Source organism: Pygocentrus nattereri, chromosome 28 (assembly GCF_015220715.1).
Source record: "Pygocentrus nattereri isolate fPygNat1 chromosome 28, fPygNat1.pri, whole genome shotgun sequence".
Lineage (NCBI taxonomy): Eukaryota > Metazoa > Chordata > Actinopteri > Characiformes > Serrasalmidae > Pygocentrus > Pygocentrus nattereri.
Genome location: NC_051238.1, coordinates 13769122 through 13795040, shown reverse-complemented (window position 1 = coordinate 13795040; position 25919 = coordinate 13769122). Strand labels below are relative to the sequence as shown.

The window sequence follows — 25919 nt, the reverse complement described above, 5'->3', positions numbered from 1 at the left end:
TCGTTCTCTCTCAGTTTCTTTGTCTCTCTCAGCTTCCTTAATTCTCGCATGCTCTTTTGTTCTTATTCTGTTTTACTCTCTTCTGATGGCTTTCTTTTTTTCTCATCTCTCTCTCCCTCTCATACTTTTTAATTCCACCTCACGCTCCTCTGTCTGTTTTACTCATGTTTGTCAGTCTGTCTGACTGTCTGTCTCTCTCCATGGCTATGGAAATAGGGTATAATTTAACTGCAGGCTATTTCATTGTTCCCTCTAAGCTTCTTAGCTCTAAAATATTCATATTTTGGGGGCAGAAAACAAAATCCATGACGAGAGAGTGAGAGGAAGTGAGTGAATGAGTGAGAGAGAGATAGAGACAGAGGGAGAAGCAACAAAGATGAAGAAAACGTAACAGAAATGAAAGATTGCTGTAACAGATGCACTGGGTTAGGCTACAAACATCAAGTTCTCTCTCTCTCTCTCTCTCTCTCTCTCTCTCTCTCTCTTTCTCCATATTCACAGCAAACTTTAAAACAATGCCATCTCCTGTCATCTGTGACGGCTCGCGTTGTTGGCAGCGGGGGGATGTGATAGATCCGAATCAGCGCCGATGATAATTATGATATGGATGTAACGGAGAGCTGATGCTGGTGATGGTCTCATCACACTTAGCCGCTGGCGCCTGACTGAGGCCTGTGAGTGAAGCCCCCCTGCAGGGAGGAAATTGCCTGTAATAAGTGAAGGAAGCGGCGCACATGATCAGAAATGTGAGACGCTGCGTGCGTGCCGCCGTTTGGTAGTTTGGTACCGCAACTTTGCTTTCGTATCTTCAAACAGCTGCCGTCTAAATTCAAGGCTAAAGTGTTCATTCTTTTATCAAAACACACACGTCCTTTACAGCTCGGCACTTTCCCTCGTCTTTGAACGGATGAGAATGACAAGAATCTCCAATGGAGCCCGTTTCTTCGTCTCCTCTTTGCTTTTGTGACTCATGGAGAAATCACACAAGCGAGAGGAAGAGAAAGGGCCTCCTCAGATATGAAGAGAGGCAAACGCAACAGTATCAGGAATTCTAATGAGCATATTAAAGCACTTTCATCTCTTCTGCTTTTTAAGCTGTCGGCGCTCATGGAAGCGTGTTTTGTGAAAATCGGCCATTATTGGATGCTGCAGCTCTTGTAGCACTTGTTAGCTGCCTAACTGACCGTTCACAATTACTTAATCATACGCTCCATCAGCCTAAATAACCTTGGGGCTGGATACTCCAGGTATTTGCTGAAAGCAGCCACAACACTACCTGATTTAATTACTTGATTATGTCTCTTGACTGCAGACAGGTTTGTTCATTAAAGTGGACCTCGCAGTCCTCTCCTGGAACAAATACTCGCCGAATGCACGTCTCCAAGGAGCTAAATATCCCCTTCTCTGCATAACACAGACACTCTGCATCTCTCGTTGCTTGCCTTGCGTTTTCTGCACGGTATCCTCCTGGTAATTGTGACCCCAAAAACTCTTTGCTTTTACTTTGCCTACAACTTATTTTAGAGTGCACAACAAGATGGTCATCTTGCTTACTTTGTTCAAGTCTGGTTTATTTGACACACATTGTCATGTCCTAGACCAGGGGTCCCAACTCAAATGTTAAGAAGTGCCATTTTGTCCTTTCACCACCTTGGGAGCCACAATATTTTATGTCCATTTTACCATCTTGGCTGTAAATATGTCTCAGTATGTTTTAAATGTGTTAGGATAGGCTAACAAATTTAATATAATCAAAAATGCAGACTTATTTTGCTCTCCTTAAAGCTGTCGCTGCTTTTCTCGCATCTCTAGCAGGAAACTTTTGCTAAAGTGGAATAGTTTCTTCTAAAAAGTCTCTTAACATTTGAAATTTTATGAGGCTGAAATCAGCTTCTCATTTGCCAGCTTCTTGTTCGAATTTTCCCCTTCCACTAGCAGGCACCACTTAAGGTGGAATGGAAAAATCAGTTTATTAATGTAAATAAGTCCATTAGTCTCCAAATCTCCCATGTTTGTCTTAAAGCTTTCTCTTTGCATTTACTACTGCCAGCTAGATGAGATTGTTATATGTGTTGCTATGTGACCAGTAGTCTACACACAAAAATTAGAATAACACAAAACAACTTACAAAGACATGTTGTTGGTGTTGCTTTAGTTTGCACTGAGGCGATGTTATGTATATGGTCAAAAGCATGTTGCATAGCTAAAAATGTTTGAATGATTTAGATACAGTTCTGTTTATAAGTGTACGTACCCTTGGCTGAATTTGTACAATGTTTTAGAAATGTTCATCTTTAGAATCCCCCTGCTTCATGGTAGAGATAGTGTCTCTTCCTGGGCTTTGTTGTCGGGTCTTCCAAACACAGCGTTTGGGGTTTTGACCTAAACCTTAAATTTTTGTTTAATTACTCTTAATTATTTTATTCCAGAAGTCTTGAGGTTTCTCTGAATGCTGTTTGGCACATTGCAAGCAGGCTGTTTTTTGGTGTGGGTGCGAAAAATGGCTTTTTTTTTTTTTTTTTGGCAACTCCACCATGCAACCCATTTCTATTTAAGTATATCCCTTTGTACACACTGAATCAGCCGTACCACTTTGTTTCAGAGTAGCCTGTATTCAAGTAGAAGTTGCGTGTGGGTTTTTGTTTGTACAATTCTCCAGGCGGTTATCTCAGAAATCTTTCTTGGTGTGCCCCTTCCTGGTGTGATATCCACAAAATCACTGTTTTTCTGCTTCTTTATCAAGCTTGGAATAGCACTGATTGGCATTTTCACATCTTTTTATAGTGATTTATTTATTATTTCATTGTAATTTATAGTGTTGATTTTTTTTTTCTTCTCACAAATCCTTTGACAGTTCTATTCCTTTCCACATATTTTAGTATCCAACATATTTAGTGCAGGCCAAAAGCTCAAGGTTTCCCTAAGAACTAAGAAACTGATTATTCATACTAGGACTGGACTGAATCATTCAAATAGTCAAGGATTCATCCTTATTTAGTATTCTGCATTTTTACTTTTGTTAATGCATTTGAAACCACCAGAATTCCTTATCATTTTTAGAGTTGAAGTTCTTATTTGCCATTGTTCTAAGTAAAGTTTTATCGTAAATGATAAGTTAATGATTGTAGGTCTAATAGTAGGTGGTGATGGTATGGCCAACAATTTATGTTTTTGATGCTTAAGCAAATCTATTTTTGTAGAATAACAATGGCTTATTATTTTGGAATCTACCTTAACTTTTAATTAGAATTATATATAACAGCTGAAGTAAATCTGAAATATATGTATAACATTGAAAACAGAAATGAAACATATTGCTTTCTGAATTTAACAATATAGAGATGAGTGCATGCAAGCCAGTGGTTTCCAGTCTTGGTCCTGGACCTACCTGGACGTCATATGTCTCATATGTGTATCTTACATTTAAGCTTTCATCTATGAGTGTTAGATGCTGCTGAAATTTAGTAAACCTTGCAAGCCGTTCACGCTATTAATAGCCAAGATGCTGCAGAGTCTCTCGTCTCCTACACAGGACAAGGGTTGAGGCCATGGCGTCACATGAGCAACTGGTCACATACAGTGATGTCGGTGCTGCATGGAAAGCTGTCTATTTTCAATAATAGGCTAGGTTAACTGCTAAGCCCAAGTGGTGTGCCATTGCCTCCACTCTCTTTTCCACCTTTAACTCATTAGTGATTGCACATTGCTTTTTTGGCCACTAAATCATGCCACAGTGTTTCAGATAATGTCACCGTTCCAGCTTCAGAATGTTTAGTTCTATTGGGAACGGTGTGTTTGTACACAGCTTTTTGATCTGACATACGTTTTTTGTAAAATATTCGTTCAGTTACAATTTTTTCCCCTTAGAAATGAACGAGGTAAAAATGTACACATCCATCTACTGTACCTCTGCTTGAACAAAAAACTCTGTTTCACATATACTTTCTCAGAGCAGGCCCCCAAACACAAATTCAATGTTGTTCTGACCTGCACTGATCTGCCATTTTTTCCTCATCCCTCATTTCTCCCATAGGCTCCCTTTTGCCTCCACTCAAGCCCAGTTATATTCTAGCCCACCAAACTGCTTGTACTCACTCAGGGCAGGTCCTCAAACTCTACTCAACAACTTCTACTCCTCTATGTTTAATTTTTTTGTCCCTCATTCCTCCCTCATTCCTTCCCATTCTTTTACCCAAAAGACACCAAACTGCAGGTACTCAATCAGGGCAGCTCCCCAAGCTCTAATCCAACACTATGCTGACATGCACTCCTCTATGTGTCGTTTTTCATCCCTTGTTCCTCCAATTTATGTCCATTCATTTTCTCCCGTAAATAAGCCACATACTTTCGTTTGACTGACATCCTCCAAACTGTCACTCAGGTCCCCAAGCTTGACCTGAACTCTTCTGTGTCGTTTTTCATCCCTCATTCATCCCTTGATTCCTAGCCAGGTGACCAGGATTCTTTCTGTGTGGAGTTTGCATGTTCTCCCTGTGTCTACACGAGTTTCCTCTGGGTACTCTGGTTTTCTCCCACAGTCCAAAGACATGCAGCCAGGCCACTTGGATATGCTAAATTGCCCCTGGTTGTGTGTGTGGGTTTGTGTGTGTGTGTGTGTGTGTGTGTGTGTTTGTCTGTCTGTCTGTCTGTCTGTCTGTCCTGAGATATACTGGTGACCTCTCCAGGGTGTATTCCGCCTTCCGCTCAGTGACTGCTGGGATAGGCTCCTCCCGCAAACCAGAAGGATATGAGGCTTAGAAAATGTGTGTGTATTGATTATGTAACTATTATTATTTAAAAGGTAATATTGCATATTGCATATATTGCATATTGCATATATGCATTTTTTTATAGTCTGAGCGCTTTAGCACTTGGAGGCCTTGATTTGTACATTTGGTTGATCTCTTGATCTAATTCATGGTTGAGCTATTGTTTCTTATAGATGCATCCATTTCACAGTAAAAGCACTTACAGTTGACTGGGGCAGATCTAGCAATGCAGAAATTTCACCATCTGACGTGGCAAAGGTTGCATCCTATGACAGTGCTATGACCTGTTAGCAATGGATGTGGCTGAAACACCTGTACTCAATAATTATGAGGGTGTCCATATACTTTTGGCCATATAGTGCATTTTCTAAAAACAGGAAAGTAAACATATAAGGTGAACTGTCTCTAGTATGCGTGATATGAATTGATACAGGATACGCTTTCATTACTTGTTAGCTTTGTTAGCCTCGCATCTCCAGTCCAAACATGTCTTGGGTGATATGTGGGGTAAAGGGAAAATTGTGTAAATGTGATTTTTCGCTAAACTATCACTTTAGCACTGCTTCTTGTCTTGTTCACACTCTTGAATAGAGCTTCTTTCAGGTCATCACTTGCCTGCTTCAATGTTGTATCACTGCCAAGGGTTTCATCATACACGTTCCTCGAGTCATAGGGAAATGTACCGATCTGCTTTACTGTGAAAGAAGCGAGCGAAAAATTGCATTATGTCCACTTGAAGGGAGGTTTTGGAGCCCTTGTTGCTGACTGCTGCTTTAGCTGCATGATTCACTGGGTAAAGTAGGATGTGTTCACTGCCTGCCTCTGTAGCCCTGCATATAAAACCACACACACAATTGATATGCTAATTGGAGATGCAGTGAGTAGGAGGCCTGGGTGGAGCACAGCCAGAGGAAAAGTGCTGGAGAAAAGCTGTTCGTCTCCATTCCGGCCTCACAGAATCAACCCCCGCCCCCCCCCAACACCACGATTAATAACTTCTCGCTGCTCCTGCCACCCAGCTTAGAAGTCAATACGTCTTAGCAACAGCAGGTGTCTGCCAAGTAGCTGCATGCTACGGTGGTGGAGTTACCATTTATTGATATGTTTGTTAAACATGCCTGGACACTGATTAATGGAGAGAGACTGGTGCTTAATCAGTCATGTTCTACAGTTTTAGTTCTGAATTTTATCTTTTTAAGAGACTGTCTTCATCGATGGATTATAGTAATAGTTATGTCCTGATTTTTAATTTATTTATTTATTTATTTTATGAGGAGCATAAACATGATGTGCAACTTATGATTTTGTAAAACTTTCTCTGAAGTCCACCTAATAGATGTTTTTTCTTTAGAAAAACAGTCATAATTGATTTTTAAATGACTTTTATCCCTCAGGCTGTTTTTGCAATCATATTTGAAATCCGCATCCGCAAGTTTTACGCCGGATGCCCTTCCTGACGCAACCCTCACCATTTATCCGGGCTTGGGACCGGCACCAAAAGTACACAAAGTACACCCCTAATGGCTGGTTTATTAAGCCATTAAGACGTTTTATATAAATGATTTCTGCTCTGATTGGCCACCATGTTCAACAAGCAGTCTGCCGATATACATATATAGAACAAAGTTTTAGATTGAAATTAACAGGCACGTTGGGAAAAATTAACTTCAGCCTCTACTATTGGATGTCTGGATCTTCCAATAATACATTACATTTGCTTCACTAACAGGAACAGCATGAATGTTTAAAGGGGCACTCTGGCCTAAGTGAAAAATTTACTTATCACACCACCTGCTGTAAACATGCCTACTTGCATCCTACAGTCGCCTCTAAAGTTAGATTTTCTTTTTGAAATAATAGGAAAACTGCCATCTGATGATGCATCTTGAAGGTGGGGGCAACGTTTGAGAAACTTCAACTGCTTTAAGGCGTATTCACACCAACTATGTGTCTTTTTTTCCTGCCAAAAAAACCATACAATTTTCAGTGTAGCAGAACCTTCACACCAAATCTGATGCATTTTAAATAGCCTAAGAATGTGGGAAATAGAGGAAAAATGGATTACTTGACTGGTAGCGATACTGAATTTACTTTTTAATCTCATTTTTCTTATAAGCACTGTAACTAAAAGGTGTACACATTGGGTACAGCCCATTCAACAATAAAGAGAAAACAGAAAAAACAGACTGTGATACACTTAGATAAGCATCTGTGTGTCTTCTAAGCTGCTTATCCTTCTGGGTCTCGGGGGGTGCTTATCGCAGCGGCCATCGGGTGGGAGGCATGAAACACACGGGACAGGTTGCCAGTCCATCGCAAGGTAGACACAAAGACACGTATATTCATATATACTAATACACCTAGGGGCAACTTAGCATCTCCTGGCGGCCTGACTGTATGTCTTTGGACTGTGGGACTGTGTGGGAAACCCACACAGACACAGGGAGAACATGCAAATTTGTGTTCAGCATACATTTTGGAACAAGACAATATATTTGATATACAATTCACAATTAAAAAGTACTTTTATTTATTTTTCCCCTTCTTATGAGGTGTATTGCTTCTCTGCTCTGCCACATTATGAGCTATTCAAAGCACACTTGGTTGAACCGCAGCCTTGACAACAGAGCTTCTTTGGTCAGCGTGATATTTAATGCATCCAGACAATGCAGGAAATTGAGCTGGCTCTAGACTCAATGTGAAAGACCACATAAATATGCGAGTTTTCATCAGGCTGGGTGTGAACAGCCTTTTTTTCCCCTCACCTTTTGCTCCTTATCACAATCAGCCTAAATGGGTGGGTAAAACTGCTGTTGGCAGGTCATATTTAAATGTTCATGATTAGTGAAGACCCAGACTAATGCGATCCAAACCACACCATGCACGACATACACAAAAAATCGTGTACCCTGCCCGGGAAAGGGTCACCGGGACCTACCCCTGGAGCCAGGCCTGGGGGTAGTGTTCCACTGCGAGCACCTGGTGGCCGGGCAGCCCACGTAACCTGTCCAGGCTCAGCCCAAAGAGGCAACATGGGAAGGCCATGTGGACCCACCACCCGCAAGGTCCAGCATGGGGGAGTGGTGCAGTGCCATATTGGCAGCGGGAGATTGCAGGGAGGCCCTTGGTGGCCTAGGCCCCTGCAGCAGAAACTGGCTCTTGGTACATGGAATGTAACCTCACTGGGGGGAAGGAGCTGGAGATTGAGAAGTACCAACTAGATATAGTTGGGCTCACCTCCACCCACGGTGTCGGCTCTGGAACCAAACTCCTGGATAGGGATTGGTCTCTATCCTACTCAGGGGTTGCACAGGGTGAGAGGCGCTGGGCGGGTGTGGGGATACTCACCCGGGTGGTGACCATGCAGTTGGAGTTTGTCCCGGTGGACGAGAGGGTCGCCTCATTGCGAATTAAAATCGCAGAGAGGAAAACTTTGACTGTTGTCTGTGCTTATGCACCAAACGACAGGTCAGAGTAATCAGCCTTCTTGGAGTGAGTGGGCAGGGTTCTGGAAAAGGTCCCGCCTACAGACTCCATAGTCTTACTGTGAGACTTCAATGCTCATGTTAGCAATGACTGGGAGACCTGGAGAGGCATGATTAGGAAGAACGGCCTGCCCGATCTAAACCCGAATGGTGAATTGTTATTGGACTTCTGTGCCAGGCATGGATTGTCCATAATGAACACCAAGTTCGAAACAAGGATGTTCATAAGTGTACATGGTACCAGAGCTCCTTGGGTCAAAGGTCAATGATCGACTTTGTTGTCATTTCATCTGACTTGGGACCATATGTTCTGGACACTAGGGTGAAAAGAGGTGCTGAGCTGTCAGCTGATCACCATCTGGTGGTGAGTTGGATCAGATGGCAGGGAAGACTGATGCTCAGACCCGGTAGGCCCAAGTGAATAGTGAGGGTGTGCTGGGAACGACTGTCGGAGGCCCCTGTTCAGAATGATTTCAATTCCCGCATCCGGGAGAGTTTTTCTCATGTCCCGGAGAAGGTAGGGGACATGGAGTCTGAATGGACCCTGTTCAAAACCTCCATTGTGGAAGCTGCAGGCGTTGTGGGACTGTCGTGGCTAACACGCCTCTGCAATATTATTACATTACATTTACATTTACATTTAGCAGACGCTTTTATCCAAAGCGAATTACAAATGTGGTACATAGAACAGACATAGTCAGGCCTTAAAGGAGGCCAAAGGGTAATAGCGGGGTAGAGAAGGGAAGGAGGGCAAGAAGGAGATGAGGTTGGTAGTGGTTAGATTTGCAAGAGGCGATCAGAGTAAGTGCTCCCTGAAGAGCTCTCTCTTCAGGAGTTTCTTAAAAATAGCGAGGGACGCCCCTGCTCTGACAGTGGAAGGTAGCATGAGAACAGTCTCGATTGCTTTGTGTGACTGTTTGGCAAAGCCAAGCGACGTTCATTGGAGGATCGCAACAGCCGGGCGGTGCTGTAAGCCTTTAGGAGCGAGTGCAGGTAGGAAGGAGCCTGCTCTGTTAACACCTTGTAGGCAATTGTAAGAGTTTTAAATTTGATACGAGCAGCAACCGGTAACCAGTGGAGCTCAATGAGCAGTGGGGTGGGTGACATGCGCCCGTTTTGGTTGGTTAAAGACCAGACGCGCTGCAGCGTTCTGAACCATCTTCAGTGGTTTTACAACACAGGCCGGGAGGCCCGTCAGTATGGCATTGCAGTAGTCGAGGCGTGAGATGACTACTGCTTGTACCAAGAGTTGGGTGGCTCGTTGTGTTAGAAACGGCCGTATCAGTCTGATGTTGTACAGCGCAAAGCGGCAGGACCGAGCCACCGATATTGCATGGACCTCGGGAAGAGTACCCTTGGACTGGCAGACTGGGGTAGTAGTCCCTATTTTTAAAAAGGGTGTGTGCCAACTATTGGGGTATAACACTGCTCAGCCACTCTGGGAAAGTCTCTGCAAAGGTGCTGGAAAGGAGACTCTGACCGATAGTTGAACCTCAGATTGAGGAACAATGCGGATTCCGTCCCGGCCGTGGAACAATGGACCAGCTTTTCACCATCTCACAGATTGTTGAGGGGGCATGGGAGTTTGCCAACCCAGTCTACATGTGTTTTGTGGACTTGGAGAAGACTTATGACCGTGTTCCTCGAGATGTCTTGTAGGAGGTCCTCCGATCGTATGGGGTGCCGGGGCTACTACTCCAGGCCATCCCATATGAGAGCTGTGTCTGTATACTCAGCATTACGTCAGACTCTTTCAGTGTTAGCATTGGACTCCACCAGGGTTGTGTCCTGTCTCCACTCCTGTTCATGATATTCATGGACAGAGTGTCAGGGCGTAGCTGGGGTCAGGAGGGCATTATGTGTGGAGGCCAGAGGGTGGTGTCTCTGCTATTTGCAGATGATGTTGTTATTTTGGCTGAATCACATGGATACCTCCAGCGCTCGCTGGAGTGATTTGCAGCTGAGTGTGAAGTGGTTGGTATGTGGATCAACACCTCCAAGTCTGGGTCCATGGTCTTAGCCTGGAAAAAGATGGCATGCCCACTCCAGGTAAGGGGAAAGGACCTGCCCCAAGTGGAGGAGTTTAAGTATCTTGTTCACGAGTGACGGGAAGAGGGATCGTGAGATCGACCGCAGACTGGGACAGACGGCAGCAGTAATGCTGTCACTGTACTGGACTGTAGTGGTGAAGAGGGAGCTGAGCCACAAGGCAAAGCTCTCTGTTTACTGGTCGATCTACATCCTGACCCTCACCTATGGTCATGAGCTGTGGGTAATGACCGAAAGAACGAGATTGCGAATACAAGCAGCGGAAATGAGCTTTCTTCATCAGGTGGCAGGCTACACGCTATTTGATAGAGTGAGGAGCTCGGTCATCTGGGAGGAGCTCAGAGTAGAGCCGCTACTCTTCCGCATTGAGAGGAGCCAGCTGAGGTGGTTCGGGCATCTGATCCAGATGGCCCCTGGCTGCCTCCTGGTGGGGGTGTTCCAGGCACGGCCTACTGGGACAAGACCCCGGGGTCGTCCTAGGACCCGCTGGAGGGATTATATAGCCAAGTTGGCCTGGGTGTGGCTTGGGGTCCCCGGGAATGAGCTGGAGGAAGTTGTGGGGGACAGGGTCATCTGGGATTCTCTACTCTCTCAACTGCTACCACGACCCTATCTGGACTAGCGGTCAGGGATGATGATGATGATTATGACATCACATCCATGATGAATTCAAAATGGACTTTTGCAGCCTAGTTTTCATATGTACACACTGTGCAGTAAGTGGTGTGCTATACAATCATTATAAAATCACTATAAAAGCAATGTTCACATTTTATTGAAAAAAAAAAACAACACAAATCTTAATCTCCATTATTATCTTATATCTATAAACCTTTCTCTAGTCAGAGCCAGTTTGTTGACTTGGTCTGTAGAAATCCGCTTTATGTAAGTATGCAAATAATGCTGGCTTTCTTCTGGCTGTTTTCCCTGTTGGTTCTTCTTCTCCTCCCAGTCCTACACTGTGTACTTCATTTAGTGGAGAAGCACTGCTTTAATTAGAGGCCACGAAGAGAGGTTGCTCAGCGTTACACAGAGGCCAGAATTGACAGCATATCCATGTACAGCCATGACTTGTACGTGTTACCTGACTCCCCCCTGAGGATTAAATGCAAACAGGGCATGCCACAGGAGATGCTCTTTCAGGCTAATCACACAGAACATGTGCATGAAGCCTAATGAATTCCTGTCACGTGTGTGTATGTGTGTGTGCTCTGCTGAAGGGATTCCTCTCACATGTGCCTCTGTGTATTCTGTGTGTTAATGTCCAACTATTCCCCTCACGTGTGTTTGTATATGTGTTCTCCTCAGAAACTGGGCATGGAGGTGCGGTCGGTGGTGGTGCAGGAACGCAGGCTGCATGTGGGAGTCCATAACGGCTGGGGCTGGGTAGAGAGGCCTCAGGTGCTGATGCTAGAGCTGGGGGTCTTAGGGGCCAAGGGGAGCAGTGGCCTCAGACAGACTTCTACAGACATACTCAGGTGGGTCCATTGCCAGTCAGTCCATATGGTGTTTTAAATTCCCCAAAGAAGACTGCTGTTGCTTACTGCTAATGTCATAACCACGATCGTTTGTATACTGTCCAATAGTGCCTTCATGCCCTGCACTTTGCAGTAAATACTATGAAGTATGGGTGCGTTGATTTTGGGTTGTCAGAATCAATTTTAATCGATTGCAATAATATTCAATGAAGTATATACTAATTTGGCCAACAATGAATTCTTAAGCTATTCAAATATAAAAATGGGTTTGTTTTCTCTAAATATTGTGTGGCACACCTAATAAGAAGTGAAACTCGGTCAGAATGTTTCTTCTTTATTGACTGAGGACAGCAGCAGTCTTTCTATATGTGTGCAGACAGACGTAATCAACTTCCTATACGGTTCTTCAAGACCCAGTAAGCCAAAGCAGACCTACTCTGTACTTTTTGGTAGCTCCCTGAACAAAAATTTCAGGCTGCTGCAGATGGCATTGCACAAGGATGATCGAGCTGTAAATACCTGCAATGTGTGCAACAGGATTCATAGATTGAGAAGAGGTGGTATAGTGCAGCGAATTTCTCGTTCAATGTGTGGAAAATAGGTCGCAAAGCAGGTGTTAATGATTGGCAAAAAGGAGTGATTGCATTTATGCGTCCCAAAGGCAATAATGTGCAGGAAGTGATGAATCCAGTCTATAAAGTCTATAAATACAACAAAGATTGGCCCTCCGAAAAAGACAGAAAAAAAATAATAATAATAAAGAAACAGGACTGCAAAAATATTAATGCATTTGAACTTCGGTGCTGGTGTGGCTTTTGAGAGTACTTTGGATGGCAAAGAAAACCAACAAATTGTATCCATAACCAAATCAAACTTGACTTCTCATTGAAAGCCTAGACTCTGAAGCCTCAACTCTCCGTCAAAGGCCAGATGACAAAGCTTTCTTAAATTGGACATATTATGAGAAGAACCAATTATGAGACAGTTATGCTTCTAACACCTGAAGGTAAAAGAGGAAGATGCTCATCAACAAGATGGATGAATACAATCAGAGGAATCATGAAGAACCCATTAAGAAGCCTAAAGACCCGAGCAAAGTACTGAGTATTCTGGAGAAACACTATTCATTTGGTTCCCAGGAGTCAGAACTGACTTAGTAACGGTTAAAGCAGAATTCCACCAATTTTTCTAAATTGTCTGCATAATTAAATCACTAAACTTTAGACAGAAAGTAAACAAACAAAAAGAAAAGATGCATCTTCTGCGTAACATGAAGAAAACAGGTTTGGGCAGTGAGGGGCTGTTACCTTTGCCATAGATGGTGAAGATGTAGAAGTGGAGGGGGTCTTTTGCTTACTTGGATCAGATTTAACACCAAAGAACCCAGCAGTCAAGCAATAAGACACACAGTGACACTTGACTAGGTTTTTTTTTATTTTTTTATAGTTGTTATTGATACAAAAGCTGGACCCAAAACACATGTCAAAAAAATATTGTTGCCTTTGAACCTTGTGCTGGTGAAGATGTTTGAGAGTATCTAGGACAGCAAAGAAAGAATTTTTGACTAAAACAAGCCTCACCTCTCACTCATAGCCCAGGTTAACAAACTGAAATGGTCTTTTTCTGGACATGTTATGAGATACAACAATTTGTTCAAAAAAAGGCAAATTTTTTTTCAGAACAATTGATATACGGTGGATATAATCAGCAGAATCAAGAACAAGTCTAAAGCCTGAAGACCCAAGCAGAACTCTGGAGAAATGCTATCTATATGATTAGCAGGACTCAGAACCAACTTGACCACACTAAATAAATAATAAATAAGCTGTAAACAAAGTGGTTCAGAGTGGTTTCATGCATGGTTTTAAAGAAACTTATTAAGTCAGAATTATTCATAGTAGTGGTGATAGGAACCAAATGCCCAAAGCGTTTAAGGCCTCACCCAAATTCTTGCCTATGAATACACTGCCTGATGCTGATACATTGCTTTACAGTAGCTTTGAGATGAAACTTTGGGCTAAAACAGTTTTTTTTTTAATCCATGCATAGTGGAGAGGTATTGAAAGGCAAAATTGTAGGGAAAAAAAAACCCTCCCCAAATTTTGCGCAGTTTTACCATTATCAATATTAGATATAAGCTCAGAAGATGTGTAAATTTACTAATGGGTTTGAATAGTAAATAAACCGGAAGGTCCCCGGTTCGATCCCCAGAGCCGACAGCACATGACTGAGGTGTCCTTGAGCAAGACACCTAACCCCCAACTGCTCCCCGGGCGCTGCGGATTGGGATGCCCACTGCTCCGGGCAAGTGTGCTCACTGCCCCCTAGTGTGTGTGTGCTCACTAGTGTGTATGTGGTGTTTCACTTCACGGATGGGTTAAATGTGGAGGTGAAATTTCCCCGTTGTGGGACTAATAAGTGTCACTTAATCTTAATCCCTGTTACTATCACCTCCATTGTAGAGGAACTTCCCAGCATAAATTCCTTTACAGTGGCGGTATACATTGTATACAATGTATACATTTACACCTTAATGATTTCATTATGCACATATTAATCGCTAATATTAGCTAGCCTGCTCTATTTTGGTATCTTACTACCTTTCCCCCCCACTGCAAACATGCACATAATGCAACAAACAGATAAGGATGCAAGCAAATGTCCTTGGAATAATAGGGCACACCACTGACCGCTAACCATGACTGACAATAAAACATTAAAAACTCGAGTATCAAAGGTGGAAAAATAATTTGCAAAGCTATATTCACTATAATTCTTACAGCGAATGAGGGCAACATCAATCCTCCATGACCTCTGCATGTCCCCTTGTCCTTTTGCCTCGAGTAAATTGCCACTGGGAGCTGACTCATTCATTAATGATGTTTTTATCCTGCTTCTGGTCTTTTAATCATGATCTTTTCTTCTCCATACCCACACCTTACCCAGCCTTTTCTTGTTACCCTGTTCTTAATACCCTGAATGACTGCAATTAAACATATTATTACTTTGATTCTGCTTCTTGACTTTATTCTAGATGACCTATGTTAACATACCCTCCTAACCCACAGTCCTCAGCCCGCTCATGCTCCCTCCCCTTATCTGGCCGACTGCTCTTTTCCCGAGTTACCTCTGCCTCCATCTTTTATTTAACAGGTCTTATAACTCGTATCAAATATGGATTCGAAGTGATTTACACACCTTTTTCCACGAGCGATAAATATTTCATCACTTAAACCTAAACTGATTTTCTGAAATCTTTTTATCACAGCTTTTTCACTTTGGCCAGATGAGTATCCCCTGGGCAGAGCCTGCCGCCCCATGCTTTAGGTTCTGCTTCATTAGCTCGTGCTGTATGTCAGGCCGGCAGAAATGCCAAGAGGCGAAAAAGTCAAGCACAGAGCACTGAACTTCTACCTTTCATGCGGCTCCCCCTGCACCAAGTGTGCCTGGAAACAGGGCTATATTTAAAGCCTGATGGAGAAGGAAGGGAGAGAGGCAGATAGTGAGAGAGAGAGAGCTAGCATCAACCTTATGCCGTCTGTCAAAGCCCTCAACAGCCTCGCTCTCTGTGACGTGCGAGATTTCATAGTTCACACCGAACGTGTTGCATCTAACCGTTAACGTACGACCAATCACAGACTCGTGTCATTTACAACTTCAGCACAAGACTCCGGCATGGAGGAGCCACAGACTGTTCTCTTCGAGAGAGAATGTGTTTAATTAGTGATTACTTTTACTCCTCAGTGCTGCCACTGTCTTGATGACTTGTGTGTGCGTACAAATGCGTGAATGTGTGAAAGTAAAGTGATATCAGACTGTTGGGAGCAAATTAACTACACTAGACTGTCATGCATGACGGAAGCATGACAGGTGTTTCAGAAGAATTAATAGATTTCTCCGCTGCACTTCAGACGAGTAGTAGCACAGAATGTGTCAAACTTTAATGCGCCATACTCCTAATTCCCTTTCCACTTCCGTATTTGTGCTCACAGGCCCAGTTTGACAAGAACAGGTGGTTCTCTGTTTGTTTAAACCTAGTGCAAAGCCCTAGAAAGTTTAAACCATGCTCATTTTCAAGCTGCAAGTCTATTAGATTCTTCTAGTTTTTCTGGGGGCACTTGCTCTTTCGTGACTAAAGGAGTTCAAGAAAACGGAAACTTGCTGAGAGGGCCATCTTTTGTCTTGGAAAGTACACAGAAACTGGAAAAAAAGCTAAATTTCTGTTTATGTATACATAAATAATAAATAATACTTATAATACATAAGAGTTTTGATGTAGTATGAGGTGATGATAGAGTTTCAAAATGTCTCATTCACTTCCCAGACTGTATGCTCCATATATGGAAGCCAAGCTGAAAATACGTCCCATTTTTTTCCTAAGCAAGGTTGCCCCAAAGATTTTGACCAGCAGTTGTTGATAATGTCACTTTAGGGTTGCGTTGAAAATATAAAATAAAATAAAAAAGTCAAATACTTTTTTGTCCATGTGCTTTACGTATTGTTTTTGCTGGAACCAGCTTTAGATTTTTGTTTGGGAAACTGTAACATATTACTTTTTTTTTTACAACGTTAATATTTTATATTATTTAGCAAGCTGTTTACAATTAAACTAGTCATTAAGTTTTCTGTCAGCTCTCTTTCCCAACATGGTGATCATCTACTTTGAAGCACCAGCATTATTGTGTTAATTCAGTTTTTTTGTTTGTTTGTTTGTTTTGTAGCTTTAGCTGTCAGCTCAGTGGAACCTGAATTTCAGTTTTGAAAATTTCAAGAATTTTCATTTTGGTGCATCACTAGTTATAAGGAGTATTTCAGCCTTGCATTATATTTCTATAAGATTTTTCAGTGTAGCCAGTCAGAACAGAGATCATATGTCTTTAAGGCACCGTGAGAAAAAAACAAAACTCTTTAATTCAATAGGATAAAAAGTTAAAGATGGTCCTGTACAAATGAATTAAGACTGGTACATCAGACATCATTAATGGGCCTCAGAGGAAAAAATATAATACAAGAAAAGTATAGGATGTGGCCTCTTTAACTTTGCTTGCAACTTCTTGTTTAACTCTTTAAAGCAGGGGTGCACAACTCTGGTCCTGGAAGGCCAGTGACCAGCACAGTTTGGTGGGTGCCCTAGTCAAACAGACCCACTTAACAGATGAGTGTAATCAGGTGCGTTTGAGCAGGTAAATCATCAAATTGTACTTGACCGGACCCTTCAGTTGTGCACCCCTGGTTTAAAGTCTATATTTTGCATTTCTGCAATCAGTTTTCAGTTAGCTGTGTGTAATTGTGCACAAAATTGTCCTTTAAGATTTGAAATAAATCAGTTAAAACACTTTTCTCAATGAAAATAATTCCCCATTCCAGAGTGCTCAGAGATCCAAAGGTTTATTGAAATTAATTAAATGCATATTGAATTCTGATTCAACACGATTCCTGAGCACTTCTGCATGTCTCTCTATAGGAAATCACTCCACTTAAACATTAACCCAACCCCCCCCCCCCACACACACACACACAGGCATACGTCATTGCCTTAATGCAGCCTCAGAAATCATCCTGAGACGTCTGCTGGAGCTGCAGCTGCAGCTGCCTGTGTGTATGAATGTGCTGTTGTGAATTGTAGTGTGTGCGTGGGCTGTAATTATGCAGGGAATGGCAGGAACAATCTGCTTTGCTCCATGCTGAGATGATGCATTGGATACATTTTGCTTGTTTTCTGCCACTGAGCAGAGATTGCTGGTGAAATCCCTTGTCCCGAAAGGCCTCATATCCACCGTAGTGCTGGAATATTCTGAGCACAGAGAGTATCTGTTCCAATGGCATCCGTAAGGACAGAGTATGTATGGCATGGAAAGTCTACACAGCACTGGTAGCTGACCATGCTCAGGCCTGCCAAACTGGATGGGACTGCTTAATGATATACCTGTTCGTTTATTCGTTCACGTTGCTTATGTGCCACCTCATCCAGCATTGTTTCAAAAGTGATAACAATCAAATAAAAAATTCACCTAAAAAATCACTTACATGGTTTTACATATAAATGAATGCAGTGCACTTCCAATCTATTGTCACACCATCAGTCTAACAATGGTTGCTAAATGTTGAACGGTACCGCCAACTAGGAGAGCAGAGCTGGACAGCATTAGCTTAGTTAGCATGCTAACAACTCTACCAGAAAAGCTTCAATTTTGGGTTAAACTGAAGAAACTGAAGAACCTGATGCGCGTTTAAATGATAATGGCTCAAATCTTAGAAAGCAACGTCAAGTGTCTGGTTTTGGAGAGCTGGAATTATACCTGTTTCATGGTGTACCCTGCTGAAAAGCGCAGCGCGACCCAGCAAGCATTTCATGCTGATCTACACTTGTTTATGCTGGTCTGCTAGTGCTGGTCTGGTTCTGATTTAGCTGGTCACCCCAGCTTGCTCATGCTGGTTGACCAGCATACCAGCATCAAAATGCTACATATTGCTGTTGTCAGAACAAAACCTTGAATCTCCAAAATATTACAGGAGAAAGGAAAAACATATTTTACTTTCAGTGTAAGCCAATGGATCCAGACTTTTTTCCATGTCATTTCTGGCCGTTTGTTTTGGTCCATTCATCATGAAATTTACACACAATGTAAAGGTCAACAGGTCAACAACTGAAGAACTGAAAAACAACAAAAATGGAGATGTGAACACAACATATGCTGGCATTGCTGGTGACCAGACCAGTCTATACTGTTTTTCCAAGCAGAGCATATATTTACAGCCTGATCGCTAAGCTAATGCTAAATTTTCTGTGGTGTTAGAAGTATACTTAGCACACCACAGTACACAGATCAATTCGACTACCTGGTCCTCTGCTGATACATGTGTGCACAATAAACACCCATTCTTGAGAGAGCAAAGTTGACTAACTGGTGCTAAAGTGACAGAAAGCTGAAACTGAACCTGTTCTATGGCATTAGAAGTGTAGTTAGCAGGGTGAAAGTGCTACACACCACTGTACCAGCTAATGGCAACAGTGCTACCTGGTAACAAGGAATGACACAGGTTTAGAGGGTAAAGAGTCATATCTGATATCTGGTGGCTGCTGAGCTGGCATATACATGGTTCAAAATGTCTCAAAGTGTCATTTAACAAATTGACCAATTCTGACACAAATTGATGCAAACTGAAGCAGTAGAATTGCCACCTTCAGGCGCATGCTGGACCATTTAACTGTCTAGACTTTAAAGGGCTTAACCTTTTAATAAGCAATGTACAAAGCATCTTTCCCCAAATCCTGATATGCAGTGTAAAGTGTGGAGGGGGAAAAGCAGCTTTTTCAGATCTCACTAAATCAGGCTGCTATGCTCAGTGCTAGACCTCCACACGCTGGACTCTTTCAGGAGGCTTCCAGAGAATGTGTGAGTCAATTATTTTTCTCATTAGTACAGAGTGGTTATTTAGCAGCATAATGCTAGCCTTGTACAGCCCTGTGATCTCTCATACAGCACGCTCCACGCTGGGCTCGATTAGCTGCTAACGAGTTTGGTCCTCTCTGCTACATTCAATTTGTTAAAGCTGTGTTTAATGTACATGCCTGAACAGGAGAGATTAGCAAAACAGTGTCTTTTTTAACTGCAGCTGAGTATAAAAAAGACCTTTTAAAACCGTCTCGTGAAGTTTAAGCTCAGTGTTTTTGTTGCAGTTGTGTAGCTGTGAAGTCAAATGTTGGAGCACCCTTTAAATACTCCCATGGAAAAGTTTGGAAACACTGTTGTTAACAATATTAAAGCAATTTTGTTGCATGTAAATGTGTAAATTTATTCTGTTATAGTGCTATTAGAATAATGTGGCTCAGTGCGATCTCAATGTGTGCCCACTATGCACGTAAATGGAACGTTCCATTCATTAAGGTTGCAGCTTTTCGCACAAACTACGCATACTGTAGCATCGTCCACTTACTGCTCACACATAAGGCACACACTTTCCTGAGGCTGAAGTTCTTTCCTACCATTCTTTCCTAACGTTCACATTAGATTAGATTAAGATTAAGTGACGCTTATTAGTCCCACAGTGGGGAAATCTGCAATCTAACACATCTGTGCTGTGAAACACCACATATATGCTAGTGAAGACACACACTAGGGGGCGGTGAGCACACTTGCCCGGAACAGCCCTATCTACAGCGCCCGGGGTCCGGTTGGGGGTTAGGTGCCTTGCTCAAGGGCAACCCAGTCACATACTTTTGGCTCAGGGGAGGTGGCCTTGAGCAAGGCACCTAACCCCCTAACTGCTCGCCAGGCGCTGCGGAAACAGGGATGCACTCCGCTCCAGGCAAGTGTTCTCAATGCCCCCTAGTGTATGCCTTCACTAGTGTCCTACAGGGGTTTTATTTTACTGCCAATAAGAAGATAGACTTTGTGAAATGATAACACAGACTATGTGCGTATTTTGCGCTGTCTCTTTTCACATTTGTACACTTGGTCCCAAGAGTTTAAACAGTTATTTTGTTAGTAAATATTCTTTTAGCACATTTCCAAGGCTTGTGCCTCCGCCTAACTGCTGTGTCTCTTAACAACATGTCTTTGAGACCCTAATGCAAATTTGCGCCTACCATTGGAAAATTGATGGAAATCCAGAATCAAATTAAGTTTAAGTTGCTCAAACTTTAGTAAATCGAGCAAAACATGTAGTCCGCCACACGCGTAGTGTCTCCACTCACTTTTCGCTCTCCCTTTAAATGTATATGTATGAGAAAGAGAAGGGCATTGTGTATTTTATCATGCACACAGATGATAAACTGCACATTTAGGCTTGCGTGCCAGTTTCATACATTAACATGTGGGTAGAATGTGTGCATTAAGCCTTTTGCGGCAGTTTGAGGTACAAACCAAACCAAATTCCAAACGTTTACTTATATTCAAAATGGTAATCAAATCTTAAAGCAGATCATTTAAACACTACTAATAGATCATTAAAGTAATCTTTAAAATACGTTTGTTGGTCTCCTAATATTTTATTGTATAATGTATGTTATTATTGAATAAAATGACAGTCAGATTCATAAATATTTGGACACCGCCAAAGTTATTATTTTAGCTGTCAATCACAGCATATTGGGTTTGAAATTAAATAATGAATATAAGTTCAAAGGGCAGACTTTCAACTTGATTGTATTTACATCCCAACCAGCTGAAAGGTGTAGGAATTACAATCGTTTTCATACATAGCCCATTTTGGGGGGCTCAAAAGTAACTAGACATTTGGCTGCACAACTGGTTATTTCATTATTTATTCCTCTATTATTCCCTTACAAGAATAATCAGATAAAAGGTTCTTGAGTTGATTTCAACTGTGGCATCCACATTTGTGGCTTTTAACTCTCAATATGAAGTCCACAAGCTGTCTCTGCCAGTGAAGCAAGGCATCATTGAATGAAAAATCAAAACAAAGCATCATAGACATGGAAAACATTTCTAAATCAACTGTTTGGTGCATTTTTGAGAAAGAACACATTGGTGAGCTCAGAAACACTAAAAGGCCTGGAACAGCACAGACAACATTTGTGATTGATGACCAAGCAACATTTTAAATCATGCATCTAAAAAAAGCATGTACAGTTCTGGAACAGCATCTTATGGACAGATAAGACAAAGATCAACTTGTATCAGAGTAATGGGAGAAGAAGAGTATGGAGAAGGGAAGGAACTATTCATGATCCAAAGCATACCACATCATCTCAAGCATGGTGGAGGTAATGTTATGGCATGGGCCTGTTTGGCTGCCAATGGAACTGTTTCCCTTGTATTTTTAAGTGACTACCAAAAAAAGCAGCAGATTGAATTCTTAAGTGTTTAGGTCTGAATGATCTGCTCTGATTCAGTCGGTGCTTCAGATTACAGATGGACATTGACCCAAAGGTGTGAAAGCCAAAGACATTTTTAAGGCAGATATATTGAATGTTTGCAATGGTTAAGTCAATCCCCTGACCTCAGTTCAGTTCAGCAAGTGTTTCACTTACTGAAAGCAAAACTGAAGGATGGTCTCCAAGAACTCAAGACAAGCTGTGCACAGCATCACCAGAGAAGAAACCAAGTGTCTGAGTTCCAGATTTCAAGCACTCATTGACTCTAAAGGATTTGCAACCAAGTATTAAAAATATGGAGGGGGTGTTTTGTATGAAAATGGTTGTAATGCATACACTGTTCCCTCAAATTCAAGCTGTAAATCTGCACTTTGAGCTCATGATTTAATTTCAACTTCAATATGCAGTGGTTGACACATAACATACCAATAGCTGTGTTGACATACAAGTAGTTATTGACCTGATTTTGAATGGTGGAGCAGAATGAATGTTATGCATGTAAAGATATTGTACAGTTTTCACCCAAGGAGTAAAACTGTGCTACACACTGACCATTTCTATATTGCAGACATGCATGAATCGGGACATAGCATCTGCTGTGAGTCATCATAGCAGATAGATTTTTATAACCGAGTTAGACACACACAGTTTGAAGCTCATCTCTTGCGTCCTGGGTGCTGATTTCGATTGCGTTGATTACTGACGGCTGTCTCTCTTCTGCAGCCCCTCCACCGGTCCTGTACTGGTACTGCGTGATGGTGTGGAGCTGAAGATGATGAGGCACCCGGCCTTCAGTGTGGTTTTCCAGCTGGAGTATGTCTTCTGTGTGCCCCTGGCTGGAGAGGTGAAGGTAGGGCACTTGCTTAGGGGTAAAGGTCATGCATGTCTGTTGTACATTGCCATATGTACACAGAGTACCAGTCAAACGTTTTGATATTGAAGACATTAAGTTGAAGAACGTGTAATATGGAGGTGTTAAACAAACTAGAATGTTTTCTGCTTAACATTCTTCAAAGTAGCCACCTTTTGCTTTGATGACAGCTTTGCACACTCTTGGCATTCTCTCAATCAGCTTCATGATTTAACAGGTATTCCTTTTCAAGAGTTAATTTGTGGAATTGCTTGCCTTCCTAATGTATTTGAGACCATCAGTTGTGTTGTGCGAAGGTTAGGTTGATGCACAGTTAAGTGCAATCAGGAAAACCATCAAACGCTATGATGAAACTTGCTCTATAGGTCACTATAGGTGAGTCACTATAGGTGGCTACTTTGAAGAATATACAGTAAAAACATATTCTGCTTTGCTGAATTGAATACATAATGTGTCGTGTTCCTTCATAATTTTTATGCCTTCAGTATTAATAAAATCTAGAAGATAAATGGAATGAAAAGGTTTGTTCATATATATATATATATATATATATATATATATATATATATATATAGTGTGTGTGTGTGTGTATCAAAACCTTGTATCTCAAAAATGGTAACTTTACAGGAGAGGGAAAAAACATACTTCATCATCATCAACACTGTTAACCACTTAGACCAGATAGGGTTGCGTTATAGATATAAGATAATAATGGAGATTAAGATTTGTGTTGTTTTTTTTTCAATAAAACGAGAACATTGCTTTTATAGTGATTTTATCATGTTTTTATAGCACACCACTTACTGCACAGTGTGTAAATATGAAAACTAGCCTGCAAAAGTCCATTTTGAATTCATCATGGATGTGATGTCATAATCATCATCATCATCATCATCATCGCTGACTGCTAGTCCAGATAGGGTTGCGGTAGCAGTTGAGAGAGCAGAGAATCCCAGATGACCGTCCCCCACATCTTCCTCCAGCTCCTCATTTCCGGGGACCCCAAGCCGCTCCCAGGCCAACTTGGTGATGTAATCCCTCCAGCGGGTCCTAGGATGACCCCGGGGTCTTATCCCGGTAGGCTGTGCCTGGTACACCCCTACTGGGAGACGTCCAAGGGGCATGCGGATCAGATGCCTGAACCATCTCAGTTGGCTCCTCTCAATTACTCTGAGCTCCTCACCCTATCGAATAGCCCATCCGCCACCCTGCGAAGAAAGCTGCTTGTATTTACGATCTCATTCTTTCAGTCATTACCCACAGCTCATGACCATAGGTGAGGATCGGGATGTAGACCAATCACTAAACAGAGAGCTTTGCCTTATGGGTCAGCACCCTCTTCACCACTACAGTCCGGTACAGTGACCGCATTACTGCTGCTGCCTGTCTCAGCCTGCGGCCGATCTCACGATCCCCCTTCCCATCACTCGTGAACAAAACCCCGAGATACTTAAACTCCTCCCCCTGGGCAAGTTCTTTCCACTTATCTGGAGTGGGCATGCTATCCTTTTCCAGGCTCTGTCTCTCTCTCTCTATATATAAATATATATACACATACAGGGTGAGTCATAAGTCACAGGACACGGTTTTATTTCAGAAACCAGAAACGAAATGGAAAATGACAGATCGGAATACCCCAGCAGGTAATGGGTGAGGGGGCCTATCTTTTAGGCTATGTCCGAAACATGGCCGCCATCTTGAAAACCGCCATGTTGGATCAAGGGCCAGTTTTTCCAGTGGCAAGGTGGTCATGTAGCATATCAAATTTTATATCATATTCATATCATATTCAAATATTTTTAATATCTCTTGTGGTTCAAAAGTTATCAACACAGAAAGTTGCAACAACAACTGGGAACGTTGCCTGTGATGCACAGCTATTTGACGTGTTCAACGTGCTGTCCCTGGTGCTGAATACAGAGTTGAAGGCGCAGGATCCACTCGTTATGAACCCACATGAGAATCTCTGGGGAAATGCTGTCACAAGCCTCCACGATGCAATGCTGAAGGTGGTGTTTGTTGCGGATTTTCGTAGCATACATAATTTGTTTGAAATGATGTTGAAAATAACTGGGGAAACTGCCATCTTCGGTCAGAATGAAAGGGAACATCAATGTAGCATTGTCAGGAAACGCAGAGCATTTAGGATCTGGTTGATGAAAACGGGTCTGATTACCCAGGTGCCCCATATTCCACACCACACCATAATTTTCACATTACCTACAACTTTGGTGTATGCTGTTTTCGTCACTCCAATACCTCACGTTCTGGCGGTTGACCTCACCATTGACATAAAAATTGGCCTCGTCACTGCCCTGTGCGAATGTGGGATCCCATTGATGTTGGTCTAACGTCCAGGTGCAGAACTCAACACATCTATCAGGATCATCCTCTGACAGTTTCTGCTGCAGCTGAATCTTGAAGGGGTGTAACTTATTGGTATGAAGAATTCATACAAGGGATGACTGGCTGACACCACATTCTGCTACGAGATGTCACATGCTGTGTTGTGGACTTTTCGCAAAGGCTGCCAAAACCATTGTTGAGGTTTCTTCGTCGGTAGGAGTCTTTGCACAACCACTACGTGGCTTGTCGTCCACAGTCCTAGTTTCTTGGAATTTGGCTGTGAGAGATGCAACGGTGCTGTGTGAAATTGGTGGTCTTTCTGGGTGTCGGTTGTTGAAGACTGCAGCTATGATATGGCAGCTGCATTCCCCGGACATCAGGATCACCTCAATCCTCACTTCTTTCGTCAATTCCATCTTCAGTTACCTGTGACAAACAACGAAGGTTTTGAACGTTCTGTGTTGATAACTTTTGAACCACAAGAGATATTGCAAATCTGATTGTGGCAATCGGTTTCTGAGACAATTCTGGTCTTTTTTGATATGCTACATGACCACCTTCCTATTGGAAAAAACTTGCCCTTGTTCCAGTATGGTGGCTTTCAGGACGTTCCGGGCATAGCCTGAAAGATAGGCCCCCTCACCCATTACTTGCTGGCGTATTCAGATGTGTCACTTTCCCTTTTGTTTCTGAAATAAAACAGTGCCCTGTGACTTTTCACTCACCCTGTATAGACACACACACACACACACACACACAAAGTGCTTTACTGACTGGTTGTTACAGAAAAGACATTCAAGTTGGTTAATTTGCCAACAGTTGAAAAGGCTGAGCTGAACCTGATATGTCTACAGTTCTGTGGCTCTATTTGTGCCACAGAAGGTGAGCCTTGTAGTATCAGCAGTTATCTTGGACTCTGCACAGGCTCATCAAGCTGGGGAATTGTAACTGTTGCATGGAAACGATTCCGCAATTTGTTGTGGAACTTCATTTTGGCAGAGGGTATTGTCAGCGTTAAAGCATATTCTGTATAAAAAATTCAGAGCTTACTTGGTTTATTTTGTTTCTTTATTTTGTACG

At 42.3% G+C, this 25919-nt stretch overlaps 1 protein-coding gene across 1 annotated transcript in view; it reads left to right on the top strand.

Moving 5' to 3' along the window:
• nphp4 (nephronophthisis 4) overlaps positions 1 to 25919 on the top strand; it is a 280801-nt gene that overhangs the window by 85075 nt on the left and 169807 nt on the right. Inside the window, exons 7-8 of the mRNA XM_017693446.2 lie at positions 11612 to 11781; positions 22346 to 22472. Of these exons, the coding sequence (XP_017548935.2) occupies positions 11612 to 11781; positions 22346 to 22472 (297 nt within the window). The remainder of the gene's footprint in view (positions 1 to 11611; positions 11782 to 22345; positions 22473 to 25919) is intronic.